This window comes from Taudactylus pleione, unplaced genomic scaffold (assembly GCF_031769625.1).
Source record: "Taudactylus pleione unplaced genomic scaffold, aTauple2 ptg000181l, whole genome shotgun sequence".
NCBI classification, from domain to species: Eukaryota; Metazoa; Chordata; class Amphibia; order Anura; family Myobatrachidae; genus Taudactylus; species Taudactylus pleione.
In genome coordinates, this window is record NW_028284583.1 from 2,417,721 (window position 1) to 2,442,502 (window position 24,782).

A 24,782-nucleotide genomic window follows, 5' to 3' on the forward strand; every position below is an offset into this window, starting at 1 on the left:
GAGATACGACTGAGGAGAGAGGGAGAGATTTCAGGGGAGGAAAGGTAGATCCAAGTATCATCAGCATAGAGATGATAATGGAGGTCAAAAGAGCTGATGAGTTCACCTAGAGAGGACGTATAGAGGGAGAAAAGGAGTGGTCCATGAACAGGACCTTGGGAAACACCTACTGTGAGAGGATGTGGGGGGGAAGATAAGCCATGAGAGGAGATAGAGAAGGATCGTCAGAAAGGTAGGAGGACAGCCAGGAGAGAGCGGCGTGACGTAGACCAAGGGAGTGAAGGATATGCAGCAGGAGAGGGTGGTCCACAGTGTCAAAAGCAGCAGAAAGGTCAAGGAGAATGAGCAGAGAGCAGTGGCCTTTGGATTTGGCAGCAAGGAGGTCGTTGCTGACTTTAGTGAGGGCATTTTCAGCAGAGTGGAGAGAACGTAAGCCAGACTGAAAGGGGTCAAGGAGGGAGTGGGATGAAAGAAAGGTGGTAAGGCAGTTGTAAACAATACGCTGAAGGAGTTTGGATGCATAAGGGAGGAGATGGGTCGGTAATTGGCGAGAGTGTTAGGATCAAGGGTAGGTTTTTTGAGAATGGGGGAGACAAGGGCATGAATGAAGGAGGAACAGTGCCAGAAGAGAGGGAGAGATTGAGGAGGTGGGCAAGATGGGAACAGGCACAAGGAGAGAGGTAGCGGAGGAGACGTGAAGGGATAGGGTCAAGGGGGGAGGCCTTACTAAACCTTCAAACTATTTACTCATGACCTTATTCAGAAAAGAATGGTAGTTGATAAAACCTACATATACAATAATTTTGTTTGTCAGCCTCTTAGGCAAATAGAAGATGACCATTATTAAAAGGTCACAAAATCTATACAGAACTCATAGGTGGAGCTGAATCTAGCCTTCTAATGTATGGACAGTTGGAGAAGCTTCCTATAGCAGCCAATCAGCTTCTACCTTACAGAATGTACTAGATAACTTCTAGCTAGAAGTTGACCACATTTTAGAAGGCTTGATACATCTCCCCCATGTTGTCAAACACAAAAACTTTATTAGTTTTCTTATGTGACTTATCATATAGGGTATATTCACTAAATAGCTAATTAACATTTTATAAAATAAAAATGTGAACCATTACCAGTTACTATTATCCACTGCATCGCCAAACCCAGGCGTGTCTACTATCGTGAGTAGCAGCTGAACGCCACCTTCTTTAATTAAAACCTTTGACTGTTCAACCTAAAAAGACAAATGCATATATAGTTATAACAATCATGTTAGAGCACAGGTTCTCAAACTCTGTCCTCAGGACGCCAAACAGTACCTGTTTTCCAGGTCTCCTCACAGACTCACAAGTGATATAATTAGCTCCACCTGTGGGTCTTCTAAAATGTGTCAGTGAGTAATGAATACACCTGTGCACCTGCTGGGTGACCTGGAAAACGTTACCTGTGTGGGGTCCTGAGAACCGAGTTTGAGAACCTCTGTTAGTATGCGGAAGTCTCGCACAAACTGATATTATGCATACTTAAGAAACTTGTCTTAAGTTTATAAAAGAATGAACAAATTCAAAGCTGTCCAAACAACAAAAACATTCCACTACTGACCCCATGCATTACAGAGCAATTTCTGAACTTCACACAAACATATTTGCCTTAATATGCTGCCATTCAGACTATGCACATCAAAATAACTTGTTAATGTTTTCTTGCTTTAATATAGGCCATTTGTTGGTATAAAGAATAATATTCTAAGCTACATATCTCTTCTATATCAGAAAGCTAACGTACTGTAAAGACACCAATATGGCCACAATTACAATGTAGTTAATTTTTGCACGCATTATGTTCAAATATCTATTTAAATCATGTTACCCCATATCTATAGAAAGCAAAAAGTCTACATTTTAACAGACACATTGCGAACAGTCTATAGAGCATATTCAATAAGCCCCCGCGGCTAATTGCCGCGCCGGACCTATTCAATTAGCAGGGATTCCTCGGGCGCGAGTCCCTGAGATCCTGCGCGCGAGTCCCCGCAGTTGGACTTTACCTCACAGCTCATGAAGGTGTGAGGTAAAATCTGTGTAAACAGCCCCAAACTGAGCTCGCGAGCGAGGGAAAAAACATTGTTTACGCATGAGCCTCGATTTTTCGATGCAGGAAAAAGGCTATTTGACTGATTATCTTTTCGCCGAGCTGCGGGAATTTTGGCCGGCAATTAGTCGCGGGGCAAACCCCACGGCTAATTGAATACCTGCCTATATGTTAAGACAATTTCAAGCACCTTTTAAGGATTTATTTGGTCATTGATCTTTATAAAATGCTATGACATGGATACACCAGCTGCTCTCGACTCTTGGTCGGTTTACTGGAGCGTTTTTAGTATAATGACACTGCAATTTTAAAATCTGCATTCATTATACATCCTGCCATTGTCAAGCTGTTCTTTTTTCAGCTTAAACTTTTCATACATTTTAGGCAAGCACAAAAACATTTCAAATAACAATGTATTAAATCTCCATTGCTGCTAAGATTGAGTCCTAAGAACTGCAGGGCTTTAAACGGGGGACGACTCACATAAAAGTCCACCCTCACAGTTGCTGCTGCTCAGACCCAGTAGGGAGATGGGTATAATGATTATGTGATTAAGCCTTGCCTATTCCATATTATACCTTGCAGAAATTTTTTAAAAGCCAGGAAATAGGGTTGAGAAAATGAAAAGTTTTCTATTTTCCCCATCCTGGCACTCACAGACTCAGGGCCACCCCAGTCTAAAATAGGGGAGTTTTCTCAAATTATGTGAACAGCCATTTTCTGGTGATCACCAGACAATGCTTTCTATAGCATAGGGCGGTTTAAGTCCAGAGGTGGTGGTGGTGGTGGGGTGTTTCAAGTATCCAGATGTCCCACATGCTGGCATCGATAAACACAGCAGCCCCTCATTTTATGCATTCTATTTTTCAAAATGGTATGCCAAGAGAAGAGAAGGATAAAACCCTTCACTACAGCTAGTAACGCGGCAAGTGACTGGTCCAAAATAAGTTTGTGCATGAAATGTAACTGACTCAACAGATCGATGCGGCAACTCCCACATAAAGCAGTTGACCACACATGGCAAATATTAACCATAGTATTATGTCATTCAGACATTTCAAGTGAAGGGGGGGGCGCACAGCAATATGACGATGCAAGAAGTGGGTCAATATCAATTGTCTAAGATGTGAACCAACCCCTCTTTCTTTACATTTCTTGTAAGGAAACGGCAGTAACTATTACACTGAAGACACCGCTAATACACATGAAAGCTAAGCTGGGTAAAATGATCATACCCATGTTTCTAGCAAACATAAGCATACATTCTACTTTTAATTAAAAATACTTAATTTGCTCTTCTGTTCAGTCTTTTAACAAAACAAGTTTATTTATTTTTGCTTTTTTGGAGAAATGTGTGGATATTACAGCATCAAGGAAGAAGCATTGGTTTCCATTACTGTATACAAAGCTAGAGACACATGTAAACCATCAGGCTAATTTACAGAATGTGGAGGGGAGGAGAATCAGGGATTGCTTTCTCAAGCTCTCTCACAATCTTTTACAATATTGTGGCCTATAGCATTTTGTGTCCATACATGGTCAAACATATGCAGCAAAACATCTGGAAATAATCCAAGAAAACATAACTGTAAAAAGGGTCGTTCACGGTTAAACTTTCAACTGTATCTCATCATCTGCTTTAGCTTGAATTCCCTAGAGGCTCATGGAAAACAAATTAGCTTGAGTCCTGGAATTTCAAACTTTTCTCAGCAGATCCACTCCAAATGGCTGCTTTCCCATGCACTTCTAAGGCAGGTCACTTCCATCAGTTATCCAGATCTATTTGTGGCCCCTAAGCACGTCACTCAAGAAAAGGTCTATAAGGATGGAGCATGTAGTAGTAACAGCACATATATGTTTTTATGCAGTGGGACAATGAATGAGTACGAAGTGCCTAACCCATACAGCAGAGGGTGGTGCCAAATCATACTTCCTGGGTATGTTTGAGAAAACTACACAACCATTCTATTTTAACTACTTAACTGGCTAATATTTTTTCTAAAAACTACTCAAGAATTGTCAGTTTTTTTTATGATTGAATTAGATCAAGAACATCTATTTATAACTTGTCCAACACAAATTTTATTAAAACATTTTTTTTATTTTTTTAAAAACACATAACATTAATAACAATTTGTAATATGGGTCAGCGATATATCGGTTTATCCATGGTCGGTCCACCGCGACTTTGCATTTCCCTGGCGGCTGTACACTGGGGGTCTGAGGGCTGCTTAATTTACATTTCCCCGCCGGGCCGGGAGGTACTGCCGGGCTGCCCGATCAGCAATGATTGGATGCACAGCAGACACTTGGGGAGGGTGGAAGGATGCAGGGGGGCCGGGAGGTTCCATTGATTGGTGACTGCTGGAAGGTTATATTCCGGCAACCACCCAGTGGGTGTGACAGACTGGTCGCATTGTTTGTGACCATGTCAGGTAACAGTCTGCCGTGGTCGCAAATGAGGTTACCACACCAAGCAAGTGGTTAAAGACAACCATCGCAGAATACTAAAAAAAAAATAATAATAAAATCTATGCACTATTTCTTTGCGGAGCTGCCCATTTGGGTTTAATGATTTATATACATTTTTCTTTATACAATTCAAAATAGAGACCAAATGAAAATAATAATTTAAGCATCCACAAACAATTTCTTCTCACAATGTGATTAGATGAGCTCTTACAATTAAATCGCTGTGTGGCAAAAGGATCACTCAGAAAGTTGAATGGTGATAATCAAGTGAGCGCTCTGTTTCTGCAACTTCATTATCTAGCTGGGTACACACTATAAGATTTACCACAACAATGGTAACGACTAGACAGATTCAGGCAGTCAAAAACGATCCCGAAAATGGACAATATACAGTGTACTCACTACCAAATACATTTTTGGTTCTAAACGATCCCTTTGACACAAATGGGCCGTATTAAATTAGAGGCGAAAATGTGTAATCGGCGAAAAAGGTTTGACTATTGTCGCTTTTCGCCTGGTCGGAACTTATCTCCAAATTAAATTTTTCGCATACGTGGATAGTCAATAAAATGTAATAGGCGACAAAGATTCGCATATGAATAGCAGGTGAAGAAGTGCAACATTCTTATTTTGGAGTGCAAACGTGGGGAAACCACCCAGAACCCGTGGCAGACTCCGACAAAGGACAAAACTAGGAAAAAACAAAACAAAAAACCTAGGAACACCCCTAGGAAACCTAGGAACACCCCAAAAAATTACTTTCATTTTAGGGGCTAAAAAGTAAAAAGTGGGGGGACAAGCATAAAAACTAACAAAATTGACTTTTTGGGGGTCTGCAAAGATGGGTCAGGTGTTTTTGGGATTGTAGGTGCATGTAGCAGCTGCATTTTTGACATTTTTTTAAAATGGTCACTTTACAAACATTTAAATATGCTAGCACCCATATTTAAGTACTCCAAATTTGACTGGACTACTTATTTTCACCAAAAAATACAGCTTTATGCCATTCTTCAACAGTTTTGCATAGATGCTAATAACTAGCAATTTAAACAACTTAAGTACCCCCAAACACTTTTATAAGGGCTATTTAGGGCAGCACAGACGGTGTAATGGTTAGCGTTACTGCCTCACAGCAATAAGGTCATGGGTTCAATTCCCACCATGGCCCTAACTCTGCTTGCGTGGGTTTCGTCCGGGTACTCCGGTTTTCTCCCACATTCCAAAAATATACTGGTAGGTTAATTGGCTCCCAACACACATTAATCCTAGTGTGTATGTGTGAGCGCAATGCGATAGGGAACATAGATTGTAAGCTCAACTGGGGCAGGGACTGTTGTGAATGGCCAGATATTCTCTCTGTAAAGCGCTGCAGAATGTGCGCTATATAAATAACTGGTAATAAATAAATTAGTACAGATATACATTGATTTCCCATGTTAGTGCATTTTTTTTTGGGTACAGACTGACTTCCCCACTTCTGACAGTATTTTCCGCCTGTTCCGCATTCGCTGCTTGTCGTTTTCCCTTGGTTTGGAATTGAATAGGGCGAAAAGCCGGGAAACGCACAAAAAGTTTTAGTCTCCAAAACAGGCGAAGGAGGCGGAAAGTCCGGCAAGCGAAAAGTCTGTCACTTTTCGCCTCTATTTGAATACGGCCCTATGTCAGATAATTGTGCTTCCAGGATGGAAAATGCAATTAATTTTAATAATGGGCTGGACTGAATGGACAATACAGGTAGAAGAAGTACAATATTCCCCATTACAGTATTACTAATTGTATTGTGCACTAGTTATATACTTGGCTACTGCACTCTCCTATTGTGTAGTTCCATGGCAAATGGGGTGCTGCACACTACCGTCCCTTAACGTTCATTCGTTTACCGCTGATATGAGGGAAGTCACATCAGAGCCAATTATAATGCAAATGCCCACAAGCAAGAGGTGTGCATGATTAACCATCGGTAGACATCGTACTTTGGTATTTACACAAAGCAGGTTTTGAATGATACCAACCCAATGTGATCATAGCATGTGCAGCACTTACTGTATCGGGAGCCGGTTCGACAGGTTTGGACGACTGTCGGGCCCTGGTGCTGCATACACTATTATTGGCACTCTCTGACAGATATTGCATAGTGTGAACGATGTCGTTCACAGACATATCGTCTGTATGCACCCGCTGATGTATCGCCCATTCAATGGATCGGCGATATATCTGTCAGTGAGTACCCAGCTTTAGAATGCAAAACCAGGGAAGCCATATAGGATTACTTACAACAGAATGAATATATGCCTCCCCTTACCTGAAATAACAGCGTTTAAACGACAGAAGCAAATATTTGCAAACATAGCACATGTAACTGCATGTCATTTTTCATTTACTAGGAATACTAAGAATGGGTGTTCTCCTAAACACTATTTTATTATGAGATGTGTATGTGCCAATAATGAGCCCTGAGGAAAAGTCCCATAAATTCAGATAAACAAATGGGGGATCAGGTAAACAACTGTTTTACTTATCTATCTGGTATAGAGTCTGTCAAATGGGTATACAATCGGGAAGCCGGCTGCTGGTATCTCGATAGCCGGCTTCCCGACTGCTTTATCCCGGCATGGGATAAATGACCGGTGTCTATATCTAGACGCCTGTCATTTCCCCGACGCCGGGAGACCGGCGCCCGGCATCCCGAACGAAGGGATGCCGGGCGCCTCGAGCGGACAGCCACGGGATGGTTTAGGGCACCCGGAGAGGACTTAGGGTTAGGCACCCCCCCCCCCCGGGAGGGTTAGGGTTAGGCAAGGGGGAGGGAGGGTTAGGGTTAGGCACCCCCCCCCGGGAGGGTTAAGGTTAGGCAAGGGGAACTTAGGTTTAGGCAGCGGGTAAGGGGGAGGTTAGGCACTTAGAGGGGGGATTAGGGTTAGGCACGTGGGAGGGAGGTTAGGCACCCCTAAGGAGGGTTAGGTTGGTTTATACTTACCTTAGCGACGATCGGGATTTCCAGCGCCGTCGGGCTTCCGCTGCCAGGAACTCTGCTTTTGTCGGCCATTTCATACCGATTCCGTCAAAAATGAGCCTTTACAAGTTCTTTGTAAATTAATTTTCAGTAAAAATTTAACAATGGTCATTTCTCATTATACAAAATGTCCAAGTTTAAATACTTTATTGTTCTCAGCTACATTTTTCACAATGAAATTATTACACTAACATTTCTAACTAAAAATAGTTCACCTTTTGCAGCTACAAAGAGTTATCTCTCTGCCCGATTTAAGGTTTTACTCTGTACCATCGTATGCGTCTGCCAGTGTGTACTAGCGATATGTCTGTGAACAATGTCATTCACAGCCATATCGCATCGGCTGTGCTGCACAGCCGATGCCCAATATATATGCAGATATACTGGGGCATCGTGTGCTGTGTGTACGGACGACAGATGATGGTTGTGCAGTGTGTATGAACAACCATCATCTACAGATATATCTGTTAAGCAGGGTACACGGAACGATATGCTACATGAGTGATATCGTTCAGTGTTGTCCCCTCACCTGCCAGGCTCAATGTCGTTCCCGACATTGAGCATACACACTGAACGATCATCCCTAAACTTGCAGGATCTGACGATATCGTCAGATTGGCCTGCAAGTATGGCGAATGAACAATATAGTTATGATCAGCGGGAGCGCGCATATTGAACTGTATGAACGATAATGATATCGTTATTGTTCACAATATGGTTCCATGTGTTATCAGCTTTAGGTGTTTACCCAGCTTAACAAACCAAACAAATCTTATCACAGGTAAAACTACAGCAAGCACCTTCCCCTTAAAGAACAGAGGAAAGAATGTCACTTTCCACATTATGTTCAATCAGCATATTTCCATGTTTAGACCAAGGCCCGTACTCAATTAGAGGCGAAAAGCTACGATTAGTGAAAAAGTTTTGCAGACACGATGTTTTTGCCACATTCCCACTTATCGCCATTTTCAATTCCGGAATGTTTTCGCACGTGCGAAAAGTCCATAGGCTACAACAGGCTAAAAAGTTTCTCCACCCAAAGGGAGGAGAAAAGATGTGCAAATCCCCTATTTTTGCCTAAAAATATGGTGATTTGGTTCAGAACCCTTTGGACCCCCCAGCTCCCTAATTAATAATTAGGCAAAATATATATGTGTGTATATATATATATATACATATATATATTATATATATATATATATATACACAAATAGTCCGGCACTCTAGTAAATCCACCATCAAAACGATGCTCAGGTGCCTCCTAATGGAGGAAAATATGTTGTATAATGAAGTGGCACTCTGAGACTTGAAAGCAGGTAACGAATGTTGTTTATTCCATAAGCTGGAAAAGCGACCAACGTTTCGGGGCCACACCGCCCCTTTGTCAAGGTGAGTAGTAACAAGTGAACTAAAAGACATACCTTATATAACCAAGAAAACCCGGTCAGAGCGGAAGAAGCATGCCAGGAAAAAGTGCAGGTGCGCGGCTGCCGTGTCTCGGAATGATGACGTCATCACGTCGATGACGCCCGGTAACCCGGGTAACCAAAGACACGGACCAGCCTGAATGGTAGGTAAACAAAAGAAAAGATCAGTGACAGCTGCGGGATCCGTTACATGTCCCGTAACACCATAAAACAAAACAAAAACAGTGATTACACCAAGAATTAAAAGAGCATGTACCCGGCAGAGAGGAAAAGAATGATAAAAAGAATTAGAACCAATAGTTAAATGCCCCATAAGAAAATAATCGTAATGAGAAAAGGACAAAATCTATAAGCAAGAATACACTTGAACTATAACAATGTCAACAAACTAAACACAATAAACGTGGATACTAAATACATGAATAGGAGAAGTGCATAATGGGAACTATAAGGCCACTGACAAATCGAATTATAGCGCAGATTACGGACTTGTTGGCCATGGATTAGCAGCAATGTGTAAAAATCCATGAGTGAAGCAAAACAGACCGGTTCAGTTGATGGTCCAGCATGCGGGGTCAGGACACTCAGAAAACACTCCATGTGATTCTCTCATTCAACCCATTGGGTCTGATGGTGTTCAAGTTGTACATCCATCGGGCTTCCTTTTGGAGGAGTTTATTGGCTCGGTCGCCGCCTCTCAGAGACGGTGGCACATGGTCAATTATCATGTGTCTAAGTTGGAATAAATCGTGCTTCTTCTCCGCAAAGTGACGGGCTACTGGCTGATCAGAACTTTTCCCGCTCAAGGCCGATTTAATGGCCGAGCGGTGTAATGCCATCCTCTCACGAAGGGACCTGATGGTTTTCCCTACATAATATTGACCGCAGGGACAGATAATGTATACAATAAACGAAGAAGTGCAAGTTAGCACATACTTGATAGAATACTGCTGTTCAGAATGAGGGTGCTTGAAGGTAGAGCCAGTAATCATACTACGGCATGTAGTACATCGCAGGCATTTGTAACAGCCGTTCTCTTTAGATAGAAAATTAATGGTTCCTGGTACCTTCGCAAAATTAGTAATGTCCGTGTGGACAATCATATCTTTGATGTTCCTTCCGCGAGAAAAACATGCCCTGGGTCGTTTATTTTTAAAACATTTTAAATCACTATCAGTGGAAACTATAGGCCACAAGGCCCTCATCGCCCTTGGTAGGACAGGACTAGAGGTGTTGTATTTACTGACCCACGGGATAATGTCCTCTTTGAATCTCACCTGGGGAGATAACAGATGGGACCTGGGCATCGTCATAACTGATTCCTTTTGTTCAAGCAGGGTACTTAGTTTGTAACCCCTACATAGAAATTTGTTAATCACAATGTCCAATTCATTCCCAAGGGTTTCGTGGTCGCTTGTGATACGTGCCACTCGGATCATTTGTGACTTGGGGAGTCCCTTAATTAAGGCACGTGGATGGTGACTATCGGCCCTCAGAAGTGTATTCTTGTCTGTCGCTTTAGCAAATACTCTGGTGCCAATGGACCCATTGTTAATGCTCACTTGAACGTCAAGATAGTTAATACTAAACTCGTCAATTTGATAAGTGAGTCTGATGGGAGAGTCTCTGTGGTTGATGTAATCCATTATTTCAATGAAACGATCCCTGCCTCCGGTCCACAACATAAAAAGGTCGTCGATGTAACGTGCAAAGGTGAGTATGCACTCTGAGATCCCAGGTTGCTCAAAAAACATAGATTTCTCCTCATTGAACATATAAATGTTCGCATAGGAAGGGGCCACATTACTCCCCATCGCGCATCCATTGAGCTGAAGAAAGAAATCCCCATCAAAAAGAAAATAATTTCTTTTGAGGGTGAGATCTAATAGACACAAAAACAGTTCCAGATCGACTGATTCCATATTTTCTTTTGTTAGGAACTCCCTCATAGCTGTAAGCCCCCCAGCGTGAGGTATGCTGGTGTATAAACTACTGACATCCATCACGCATAGCAGAGTTCCACTGGGTACCCTACCCACTTTATTGAGAAGATTCAGGAAATCCGTGGTGTCTTTAATGAAGGTCTTCTGTTTCATCACTAGGGGTTGTAAAATGCTATCTAGAAATTCAGATATTGGTTGAAAAAGGGAATTCCTTGCCGAAATAATCGGCCGCCCGGGGGGATTCCTTATATCTTTATGAATTTTGGGGACCGTGAATAAAATAGGGACTACAGGATGATCCTGCTGAAGTGCTGTACCTAACTCCTTAGATAATTTACCTTGAGAAACTGCTTCTGTTAAGATAGAATCCAGTTCTCTCTTAAATTGTGTCGTCGGGTCCGCGGATAACCGTTTGTAGGTGTCGGATACCGCTAGTTGACCGCAGATCTCAGATTTATACGCGCTCAAGTCCATGATCACGATCCCACCCCCCTTTATCTGCGGGGCGGATAATAATGTCCCTGTATGCGCCCAAATCCCTTAAAGCTTCTCTCTCTGTTTTAGACAGATTGTTATGTTTGGTGGTTGCAGCAGCGTTATATCTAGTTACAGAGTTGTCAAGAAGACGTGTAAATGACTTGATCGATGCATTAGTCGATTGAGGATCAAATTTCGACTTAGATTTGGAATTGATGAAACCCTGGTGTACAGAACCAGGCGCTGGAGGTGTAGTCTGGAAATGCTCCTGTAGACGCAACTTGCGTGAAAATTTGTGTAAGTCAATTTTCCAAGAGAATTCGTTGTAGTGATTAGTTGGAATAAAAGACAGTCCTTTATCCAGGACGCTGAGTTCCGTAGGACTTAATTCTCTCGAAGACAAGTTGTAAATCAAATTCTCTTTGGTTCTAGGTCTTTGGAGCCTCGAGTTCTGGCCCCCCCTGCGGGTGGTCTGCCTCTGCCTTTTGAACCTTTTGTTATAACGATTGGTGTCCCTAAAGGGACTGATGGAGTTTCCTGCGACCCGTCTGAATCCCGGGTGGCAAATTCGCTGTCGCTATTGGACGACATAGGTTCCCTCGAGTGGGCCTCTCGACGTTGTCTCCAGCTATGTTTGGATCTATAGTTGTAAGGTCTATGGGCTCCAGGTACACCTCCCATGAGCCACTTATAGACTCTATTGGTGTCATAATCCTCTTTAACAATACTGTGTTTGTTTTTTTTAAACTTAATGAGATCCCGGCGATATTGATCACATTGTGATTGTAATTTACGGACCCAGTCCTGAGATTGATCTTGTTGCAGGAATGAGAGTTGCTCTGATTCAAATGCTGCAATTTTATCTTTGGCTGATCTCAGCTCTCGGCCTGCCTCTTCCACTACCAGAAGCATTAAATCCATACTGCACTTATTTAATATTCCTACCCATTTCCTACAAAACTCCGGATTAAACCGGCCGATGGTTGGAACATTTCTCACTCTGAATCCTCTCGGAATCATTTTTTCCCTGTGGTAGTCAGAAAGGGAAATCCCGTGTAAAAGAAAATCAATTTCTCTGCGCTTAAGTTTAAATAGCTGATGGTAGATATCCAATGGACCCTGCTGGGTGTCCTGAATGGAAAGTTGCTCTTTAAATAACAGCCTTTCTGCATCGTCATCTGTGTAACTATGAGTGTCCCCAATGGTGATATTGTAGCTTCGGCATCCTTGTGCTTCCTCCAGTGTCGACTGTGTATTCATGATAATATTGTGATAGACAAAACCCTCCCTGTGCAGTAAATCCAGGTAATGCGCAGCGTTAAAAAATAAAGCACTCACAGCTTGTTCCCCAAGGGAGACTTGAAATAAAGAAAGGACAGGTGCCTTGACTCAGGAGGGAAACAAATCCCAATTGAATATATACACAACTGAACCGGTCTGTTTTGCTTCACTCATGGATTTTTACACATTGCTGCTAATCCATGGGCAACAAGTCCGTAATCTGCGCTATAATTCGATTTGTCAGTGGCCTTATAGTTCCCATTATGCACTTCTCCTATTCATGTATTTAGTATCCACGTTTATTGTGTTTAGTTTGTTGACATTGTTATAGTTCAAGTGTATTCTTGCTTATAGATTTTGTCCTTTTCTCATTACGATTATTTTCTTATGGGGCATTTAACTATTGGTTCTAATTCTTTTTATCATTCTTTTCCTCTCTGCCGGGTACATGCTCTTTTAATTCTTGGTGTAATCACTGTTTTTGTTTTGTTTTATGGTGTTACGGGACATGTAACGGATCCCGCAGCTGTCACTGATCTTTTCTTTTGTTTACCTACCATTCAGGCTGGTCCGTGTCTTTGGTTACCCGGGTTACAGGGCGTCATCGACGTGATGACGTCATCATTCCGAGACACGGCAGCCGCGCACCTGCACTTTTTCCTGGCATGCTTCTTCCGCTCTGACCGGGTTTTCTTGGTTATATAAGGTATGTCTTTTAGTTCACTTGTTACTACTCACCTTGACAAAGGGGCGGTGTGGCCCCGAAACGTTGGTCGCTTTTCCAGCTTATGGAATAAACAACATTCGTTACCTGCTTTCAAGTCGCAGAGTGCCACTTCATTATACAACATATATATATATATATATATACACATATACATACATACACACACACACATATACACACACACACACACACACACACACATACATATACACACACACATACACACACATACCCTAAAAAACATAAATTTTTAGGATTGCAGGAGGCTGCAGCAAATGTATTTTAAAACTTTTTTATAATGCACTTTATAGACACAAAAATATACTAGTACCCATTTAAATAAACCCCAAATTTAACTACAGCAATTATTATTCCCATAAGAAATTGCTTTTTTAATTTTTCCACACTAATGCAAACAGCAGCCCTAGGTCTATGAATACACTTCTATATTGATTCCCTGGGTCATTTTTAGGTGGCACAGACTGATTTCCCCCCCAAAAAAGTGTTCTTTTCGCAAGTTTCGCTGCATTCACACACATGCGTTTTCGACCATTTTGCAATTGAATAGGGCGAAAAGCGGGAGCGCGCATTGAGTAAGTAGGCGAAAACATCACGCTCATCAACAATCTTAGCAATTCGCCGCTAACTGAATCCGGCCCTTAGGCTCCTATCCATTAGAAGATTTTTTTTTTTTGTGAAAGACCAAAGACTTTTCCTGCCAACAAAAAGTCTTCCATGCAAAAAACCTTTCACAACATGAAAGACTGTGTGAACGACCAAGGACTGTCGCTAAAGACAAGGAAGTGGAAATTTTTAAGGAATGGAGTGAATATTCATTAAAGAAGTCGTTGCCGTTCGCAGTTGGTCGTTCACCTCATTATCCACTGAACGACTTTTCTAAAGTCATTCAGCAATATGCAGAAATTGACAGGACATTTGCAGCCTATCCATTAGATGACTTTTTAAATGATCCGACCAAAACCTCCTGGTTTTGGTCAGATTGTTTAAAAAAAATCGTGTACTGGATAGGCCCCTTAAGTATGAAAAAAAAAAAAAAAAAAAATCACAAATGAAAACCTGCATAACAACGGACTGAAACCCCTCCCCCCAATAAAAGTGGAATACCAGATAATAAACAGTCATATCTCCTTGATAAAAACAAACAAAAGGTACACTTAATTATACATGCAATTCACTAGCAATTGTACATGCATTCACTAGTCTCCAAACACTATACTATAGATTTTTTTCTACTTTTACTAACATACCTGAACAGTTTTTTTAATTCTGTGAGATGGACCAGGGTAATCTGGGGCATATAAATCCGTTAAGAAGAGTGAATTGATGAGAGTTGACTTTCCCAGACCAGATTCACCTATTAAAAGATACATAAATATATGTTTATTAATACAATACCAGAAGAAAAAACATTTTTGTTTTATAAAGCTCAAAACATATTGTGATGCACATGTCCCCCTCCCCACAGAGCAGAGCCCAGACTCTATTACAATGCACCCTTAGTAGTTGTAGTTTATAAAGGTTTCCAGGTGTTGCCTTGATGCATTCAAGTTCTTCTATAAACCACAATGTTTCTAACCTCTGCAGGGGTGTGGTTATGAAAAATGTAACCTTACGCCATGAGGTGTGGTTATGCTATTACCAAAAGTTATAGATCTTCAATGTACATCATGTATAAGATCACAGGTGGAAATTACTAATCCTGCAGTTTTCTTCTTTGAACCGAATGACAAAACTCTTGCTTACGTCTCTCTCCTTAGCTTGCATAAAGCATAGATACTGATAAATTGGAAGTTTACCACACCACTATAACTCACAGGTTGCCTCTACAATATAAATGGGCATAGAAGAATTGATTTTCAACGAAGGCCAAGTTTAAAATTTTTACAACCGCCAAGATCCCTGATCCCTCAGCTTAATTCTCAAGAGTACAAAACCTGCTGCTTGAGACGTGTAAACTTTATTCTGTCAGCATATTAAAAGCCTTAAGCATCTATTTTACAATTTAGCTGGTGGTGTGAAGGCTCTTTTACAAATATGACACTGTAATGACTAACATATGTCAACACTAAATAAGCAGTGTTTACGAGTGCAGTTTGGCACCCACCTGCAGTGCCTTGTAAAGCAGCAACAATATAAACCACGACAAATTCCTGCAAAATGATTATGGATGCTTAAAATGACTGACTCAAATATTGGGGGTGCTTAGCATATTTCAAACCTGTTGTAGGACTATTGCAAGGTATTTAAGTGCACCTTCATAGAGAGTGCTCTATTCACCCTCCAACAACTGATTACCTGTGCTGAGGGCTTGTGCTGTACTGTACTCCATACCGCTCCCTAATTTGTACATGCCAGATCCGGCCAACCTGTGGATCTCCAGCGGTCGTGGAACTACAAGTCCCAGCATGCTCTGCCAGCTGATCTGTGGGAGGGTATGCTGGGGCTTTTAGTTCCACAACAACTGAAAACCCACAGGTTGGCTAGCCCTGGCCCATGCCATGCAAATCTTCTCTATATTGTTCCACTGAAGTATATGTGGACAATAATAGATATAACAAAGTTGGCCCATTACTTGTAATGTTGTCTTAGGGGAATCTGACACATTGTGATATGTTTTGCACTAAGTTTATCACAGTGGACACTGCTCAGTTAGTGGCTGCGGACAGGATTTATTTTGATCGATCTGGCATTGAAGCTTATGAATGGCTTACACAAATGCTACGTAGTTTTGCTGAGGTAGCACAAAATATTTAATCATACAACAGACGTGCAAAAGAAAACCCTAAATGATACCCAACTCAGTACAATTTTAGGCATCATAGTAACTGGGATGTGCACAGACATACAGAAACTATTGCAATGGAGGGGTTAAAATATTCTTGGATGTAGGCTCTCTGCCAACATCATCTTCCAATATACTAGTATATAAATAGAATGTATATGATATCCTGACATCTAATTAGGATGTAGTAAGACAAAAGATTAAAGTCCAGCAATTCATTAAGAAGGTTCTTCTCAACATAATGTAAGCATCAAATGCAGAGGTTTTCATATTACAATCATATCAACATGTTTAATGCATACCTCATGACAACTGCGTCAGGATAACTTAACATGGTTTTCTTCCATTACTAATCTAAGCATTATTCAATTTGAAATCCAGTAAATGAAGTTGGAATAGTGAAGGCAATTAATTCTCTATAAAGCAGCATTACACCACAACTGTGCTTACTGAATAGACACCAAACAACAGTGGAGATTAGACTGAGTGGAACACTTCTAGTCTGTGCCAAACAAGCTCTCCTTAAGAAACAAAAAACTATCAAACATTTTATTCGGAAGTCAAAAGCTCACTTTTTATAAATGGTTGCATGACAGGTCATTGGCAAGAAGCTTAGAATATACATCCTTAAAATATTTTTCTCCATAAGAACTATTCAGCCACATCCGCTATGGACAATGCTGAATAACGCATTTTTAAAGCCAATGTTGAGGACTGCTTGTGTTTGGTTGCTAAGGTGGGGACAAAGACAGAATTGCCAAGCTTTAGGAAACATGTCTAGCAGCCAAGACACATCAAAAGGATCCAAGATGGGAAAGGATAGTGTCCAGTGAATGTGAAAGAGGACTGAAACCAGCATGGTACACTAGCGGAAAAGTACTTTTTTCACATTACATGTAGTCAGCAAGTAAGTAGACTTGAAAACCTAAACTTTGCGTTACTGAAGCTAAGGGGTAAATTTACTAAGGTGAGAGTTTTTAGAAGTGCAGATGTTGCCCATAGCAACCAATCAGATTCTAATTAACATTTAACTAGCACCTTCTAGAAGATAATAGCTAGAATCTGATTAGTTGTTATGGGAAACAACTCCACTTCTAAAAACTCTCACTTTAGATAATTTAACCCTAATACTATTGACATATTAACAAGGGACATTGTTACATTTTGTAAACCATTAGAACATTTTTAACCCAGAAAATGTTAACATGTCAAAGCGTATTAAAATGCCAATATAGCCCTCATCCCTCACGTGCTTCTCCTTCCCTTACTTATATTATCATGTACTCCTAACTCCCCAATTGGCACCTAACACTTGGTTGCTGACGCCCTGCTGCTTGTGTTATGCAGCTATGTTTATAAACCATGTCCTTGTCCTGCATTGTTTTGTACTGCTAATAACGATTTCCCGTGTGTGCTCATTTATGTACTGTGTAAGGCGCTGCAGAACCTTTGTGGCGCCATATAAATAAAGGATAAAAATAATAAAGATATATAGTGCAAATTTGGAAAATATTGGTAATGGAAAATAAAATAGGTGCAAGGAAGCAATAAACTCATATTTGAGACATATTGGGGCAATTCAATTGTTTTCACCAGCGGCTGTGACTAATGGGTGCATGACAGCAGTTCAATTGGTGTCCTGTTCAGGCACGAGGCACACATTTCAGCTCGCACCCTGCAGAGGGGGCGAGCAGAAACGTGTGAGAGGTCCTCGGTTTGAGCGCCCAAACGGCTTTTTGGGCGTGCTAACCAGAACTTTAGATGGGTTTAGCAGTTTTACGTGACTAAAGCCCGTCAAATTGGGTGCAACATGTGGGAAAAGGCATGGGCGCCCAAAACAATTGAATATCTCACAACGACTTCTCATCACTTTAGACCAGGGGTTCTCAAACTATTTTGCTCTGGGACCCTGTCTGACAAAACATCTTTTGTTTTGTTTTTTACTGGACCCCAGCAAGTTACCGCTGAACAATGCCCCTATATATTTACAGGTAATACTTTTTTTTTCCTTTTTTTTTTTTTTTTTTTTTAAGATCTGGGGCGGGATGCAGCAATGAGAGAAATGCAGTAAAACCCTCGAAAACGCAGTTTTTGGGGTTTTGACTGCATTCCTTATATGCAACAAGCGGTGGAATGGAGTTACCCTATAGAAGTCTAAGGGCATCTCTCCGCAGAGTGATGCAAGAGGGATCTAATAAGATCCCTCCCAGCACCCTCCGCAGCGTGTGTCATTCTGTGCATGTCCCGAATGACACCAGAGGGATTTCTGGGTCATAGACCCGGAAGTCTCTCATTCGCAAAGGACAACTCTTACCAAAAGAGCTGTCCTTTGCGGTCTCCTTCATGCATACCAGCGTAATAAACACCAGTATGCATGCGAAAGGTGGCTGGATGCATCGCATTCCAAATGTCATGCATCCCGACTGTTGATTTTTCTCATAAAAAAAAAAAATTATATATGAATAATGCCCACCATCTTTCTTATATATTTGTATGCCTATCATATTTCTTATATATTTGTATGCCATAAAAAGGAATATGGTGGGCATAAATATAAGAAAGAGGATATATATTTTTATGAGTAAGAAAGATAACGGGCATAAAAATATAGAAAGATGATCTTAATGGAGGGGAGATGATGAGGCATAAAATGTATGCACATTACCCCCATTGCCCATCATCTTCCCTACAGTATATTTGTTTTAGGACCAACATCTTCCTTAGATATTTTATGGCATACAAAAATATAGGAAAGCTGACGGGCATAAAACAAATATAGGGAAGATGATGGACAAGGGAGGTAATGTGGCATAAAATGTATACACATCATCCTACTTTAATTTATGACCCTAATTCTACAATTTACTTTACTTACCATAAAAAAATGGTTCTCTCTTTTTAACAGTAAATTTAAAGCTGCCAGTAGCTGTTGCTGGAGCAGGGCAGTGACTCAGTGCACCTCCTACAACTACACAGACTGCGCTGCGACTCCTTCACTGTGACTGACACCCGGGTGACATGACGCACGAACGTCGGGACGTCTTATGGGTGTCAATCACAGTGCGGGGAGGAGACGCCAGTGGGGGACTGCTGATGCCGGCGTAACTCTGCGAATCAACACTGCAGCGGGCGCCAGGGAGTGGAACCGGTCCAGGTATTTTAACTTGCTGTGGGTGAGTCGCGACCCCATGCTGAGATGGTCGCAACCCAGTTTGAGAACCGCTGTTTTAGATGGAAGATCGGGTGCGATAAAACAATTGAATCGCCCCCATATAATCTAATTTACACCACTACATTTCACATACACACTGTGTGCTCTCTCTAGTGTTGATGATCACGATTTCAATCTCTGTACTAATTACCAAGCTCAAAAGGTTATTGCATTTCCTGGCTCCCTTCTCATTTGGTGATCCATTTGTCAACTATACTTCTGATTGCAGGCAGCTAAAAAGTGAATTCCCTGATAAGAACTGATATTTCAGGATAACACTGGGAAAGGCATCTCTACTGGTTAAAGGTTATGTAAGCAAAGATAACCCAGCAGACAGAAGGTTTTCATTTTACTGTAGAAGAGAAATAAATTGTGATTGACCAGATACAGAAAAAAGTCCTTAAAATATCATGTATATACAATTTTATCACATGCTACAGGCTGTTTGTGTCAAAGGGCATAAATATACTCAAGTAGGTTTATTATTATTATCCGTTATTTATATGGTGCTACAAGGGTTCCGAAGCACCTTTCAAAGTATGTAAACATAAACAGTACACACAAAAGAAAAAAAATGCAAAGACTTAGAATAGGGGTGGGGAACCTTGTTTCTGCCGAGGGCCATTTTGATATATATTTGCGGGCCTGACTCAGGCCATGCCTCCTCCGCGTGACATCACACTATCGCCGGTGATTACAGCAATGCCCAGAGCTGTACGGGCAGCGGGGTGACCGTCTGAAGCATCCTAAGGACACTCCAGGTGGCACTGCTGCATAGATTCTGGCTGCAGGGTACCATTCTAAGCACCCTACTAGCCAATGAGGCTAGCAGAAAAAAGCTCAGAGGGCCAGACTAAATGATTCCAAAGGCCTTATAAGGCCCCCGGGCAGGGGGTTCCCCATCCCTGACTGAGAACATGAGATATAAGCTCTATAAACATGGTTTCCTATGCAGTCACAGTACCCACAGAGGTAGCACTGCCTGTTGAGCATAAAGATTTGGTGCCAGTGTGCGCAAGGGAAGAACAGGCAAAAGAGGGAAAAAGGCCCTGCTCGTGAGAGCTTATAGTCTATACTTATTATTCCAAAACAAATACCCATTTCACAATGGCCAGCTATTCGGCTGATGAAAAGAAAAGTTAAAATAAAATAATAATAAGAAAGCCAAAAGATGTTGCATTGTTCCAATGATTTGTAATAAAGTGAAGCAAACATACCTACCTGCATTAAACAGGTTTCTCTCACAATCCTCAATTTCTGGTAGTGATATTACTAAACTAACACTGTGGTTTGTAGCTACGCTGTAATCACAACCCCTCATGATGATTCAGATAGTACCACTGGGCTAAAGCCAAATAGATTCAGAATGAACCAAACTCCAGTGAAACATATGGAAGTTGTGATGTTTGAAGCTGGCCGCTGTGGAGAGTGGTTGCTACAACCTACAGAATATAATAAGTATGCCACCCCATGATGTAGTAAAAGTGTTTTTAATTACAGATAAAACAGGCATAAAGCTGGCTTGTCTATATGATATTGTAGCCGTCTAAGCAGCAGCCAGGAAAAGATAAGAAATAGGTTCCAAGATGAAGGAACCGACATGACTTTGGCAAGTTCACCGCTAAATTTAAATTGGCAATCAATAGCAAGGCAAAACCAGCTTTATAACTGATTGGTGCTTTAAAAAAACCGTGCCAAAATCACACTAGTTAATTCATCTCAGAGCCTATTTTTATTAAACCCAGAACCTTCCTCCTTTAAAACATTGAGCAACGGAGACTTGTGAGCACCAAGTTATCCAGACTGAGTGGAGGTGGATTCCACTAGCACAACAAAGCCATTAGCTCACTTTGACATGATTACAGAATCTTCATGCCGATGACCCATTCATGACATTGTGATTGTAGAAACTGCATTGAAATTAAAAATTAATTGAATGAACGGAGCTCCACAGCATTGTTAAAAATGTTTCCCCCCTCCACTGCAATAAAGATTCAATTAATTTCTACTGATTGTGTTATCAAGGGATGTAGTTATCAGACCGGCGGACAGCATGCCACCGGTCTGAAGCCCGACACAGGACTTGATAGGCGTTGGTATTTCGACGCCTATCTTAATCTCGACACCGGAATTCAGAAGGGCACCAGCCCGATCGAAGGTAAGTCCGGGGCATGGTAGCTGTAAGCCGCAGGGGGTGGGGGGTTTAGGTATGAAGGGGGAGGATTAAGTTTATGCCACTAGCAGGGAGGATTAGGGTTAGTGTGCGGGGGCTTAGGGTTAGGCTACAAGAAGAGAGGGTAAGTTACTGACCATCGGGATTGCTGCTATCGGTTTATTGGCAGGAGGCATCCCGACAGCCGGCATTGCATACCAACTCTGTGATCAAAGTGGGGAAATCCCTGGGACTGCCCTTACTGCTAGCCAAATACATTGCAGCTAGTGTGAGAAAACTGTGGGTTACAATTCAATGTACTATAAAATAATAAATTCACTGGAATTACAAAATTAAGATTATTTTAAATGCATTGCATGCACTGCATATTAAGCACATTTCCCATAAATTGCAAATTAAGAAAATCCTCTTGTATTACAAGTATAGAAGATGCCTTTGGACAACTAAAATAATATTTTGTAAGAACTAGTTTTAAACAATAATATTGGTGAATGAAATCAAATAAAATAAGTGGAAAAAAAGCTAGCCATATGACCAACACATAACAAGCTAGTGACCCTCATTATAAAACACATGTGCAAAAGCATTTCCATGCAACACTAGCAAGTAGGGAGAACAGCTAACATAGCAGAAAAATTTAAAAACACTATTTAGAATTAACATATCAAAGACTAATTAGTAACTTATACAAAATAAATGAAGTGTCTCTAAAGGTATACAATCTGCGACTGCAAATATGCATCGCCAGATCTTTTGTACATGCTGTAAAATCAGGCGATGCGGCTGATGATCCCATGCAGGGCCAGCATATAGGGCAGTTGGGCACAGGATCACCCAGTGTGTATGGACCGCTCAATATGTCGGCCCGATGGTAGTCGGGTATAGTCTGTCGTATCGCTGGGTACACGTTGTTTAGTGTGTACCCAGCTTTAGGCTGAGTACACACTTATAGATATATCTGTCCAAATTGTCTGGTGGGAAGGAAAAAATCTGGTCTGTTTTCCAGTGTTTGGGAGCAAATTTATATTCTTGTTTGCTCCATACATTACCAGATTTCCTTCCCACCAGACAGATTGGACATATATATCTATAGGTGTGTAAACAGCCACACTAGTATCGGAATACAAATGTTAACAGCATTTACATATGTGCTGACTCTGGATCTTAAGACGTAGAACTGACTATTCTTGTGAATATACAATGTCAGGGCTGAATCATGCAGAATGAAGGCAAACAGCAGGCCACAGACTAACTGAAGAAAAGATAAGGAGTGTTCAGGAGCTGACAGGATGAGTTGTGGCAACAGATAACATTCTAGGCACTGAAATTCATTCTTCAATAGAAAATAAAAAAAAAAAAGCTCTGTTAATGCATATTGTGAATAAATGACACTACACAACGGGGACATAAAAATTGTCTAGTTGCCAACAAATTTAGGGTATTTTGTTTTGAGGTTGCCGAATTCAAAAATAAAAGTAACTTTTTTGAATTAGCTCTAGTTCCTTAGTTACCCTCAAGTAATAGGGAACTTAGCCATAATGCGTGCATATGTGAATCTGTCGGAACATTCAAGATGGTGAAACATGCAAATATTCTAGGTGTTCACTCCGCGATCATTCTAGAATATTCCCGCTCCGTATAGTAGTGATCGGTCACCCAACAAGCAGTCAGTTGACAGTTGTCTATTGTGTTTTCCTTGTTTCTCGTCCGTGTAGCTCACAATTAGAGCCAATCTTGCAAAACCATTGTCATATTCCACAGGTTCACAAACTCGGTCCTCAGGACCCCAAACAGTGCATGTTTTCCAGGTTTCCTCAAAGAATCACAAGTGAGATATTAGCTCCACATGTGGATCTTTTAAAATGTGTCAGTGAGTAATGAATACACCTGTACACCTTCTGGGTGACCTGGAAAACAAGAACTGTGTGGGGTCCTGAGGACTGAGTTTGAGAACCACTGTCATATACCCCAAAATCGCTCTTATATGATTGGTAATAAAATTAGTGTTGATCAGTGTTATTGATGTAAGGCCAATATGAATATGGCAGGAAGCCTGTTTATGATCCAAGTAGACTGAAATACAGATCCTGTTGTACCAAATTTAGACAAATAAGAGGCAATTGAATAACGCAAAAAGCCAGAGCTTGTTCCCACATCCACATCTAAGTACAGTGAATTACATTACATTGGTTTTATTGTATTGTAATGGACCACTACAGTTCTTAAGAAGTTCTAGGAATCGGATAGAGCATTGGAATACGTTACAGCTCTATCCAGCCAAAAATAAACAATGCTGTTTGAAATTTGAATTGCTTTGTCAGCTCTGGTAAAAGGAGCACTGCAGTGCAGACAGGGGTGAGATAGAGCAGCTGATCAATGAGAGGTTATGCTGGGACTTGTAGTTTCAACACAGCTGGAGAGCCATCGATTGGCCAGGCGTGATCTATAGGATATGTGGAGCAAAGTGAAACAGTGGTTAGCATTGCTGTCTCCCAGGGCTGGAATAAGAAGTTTGATTCTGTTAAGGTCCAGTTACTTTCCACACACTAGTAGGTTAACTGATATTTGACAAGATGGATTCTAGGCATCTCATACAGTGATTTTATGAAGCACAAATAAAAAAAGTCCCACCAAGGTTTGGGACATGTATAAATATGATTGACTTCTGAGAATACTTATAATTCTAAACAGCATGCACAAGAAGACCAGGAACTTTAAAAGTGCGACTTCTGCCTCACATTTGATAGGAACTCGATAACTAAGCTGGGTATACACTATATAAATGTATTATTGCGATCCGCCTCAGAACGATATAGCATACACATCATATAGTATGTATGTCCAATCAGTAGTTCATCGCATCGTCCCATCTGCTGTTCTGCATGGCAGATGAACGACACAGTGCAGTTACATGCAGGATGTAATGATACATTGCACCATCATATGCCAGACACAGTAATCCCCCTTTCCAAAATAGTAAAACAGGATTCTATGTAGAGGTTTTGAAAAAAAAATCTTCACTTAAATAAGAATTTTTTTTTATTTTTTTTAAATTTCTAGTCTTGTTTTAAACACTTCCTTTGTGTAGGGAGAACACTGTAGCCCAACAAAGCCTATAATTTTAAATACTAGACCACATGAGGGACACATCTGTGGAAAATTCTATT

General features: G+C 41.0%; 1 protein-coding gene across 3 annotated transcripts in view; it reads right to left on the reverse strand.

Moving 5' to 3' along the window:
- The window catches only part of SEPTIN7 (septin 7), a 138,965-nt gene that overhangs the window by 66,472 nt on the left and 47,711 nt on the right, over positions 1–24,782 (reverse strand). For all 3 annotated transcript variants that reach the window (XM_088476035.1, XM_088476034.1, XM_088476033.1), the window contains exons 3-4: positions 14,697–14,803; positions 1,131–1,231 (exon numbers count right to left, since the gene is read on the reverse strand). In XM_088476035.1, the coding sequence (XP_088332161.1) occupies positions 1,131–1,231; positions 14,697–14,803 (208 nt within the window). The remainder of the gene's footprint in view (positions 1–1,130; positions 1,232–14,696; positions 14,804–24,782) is intronic.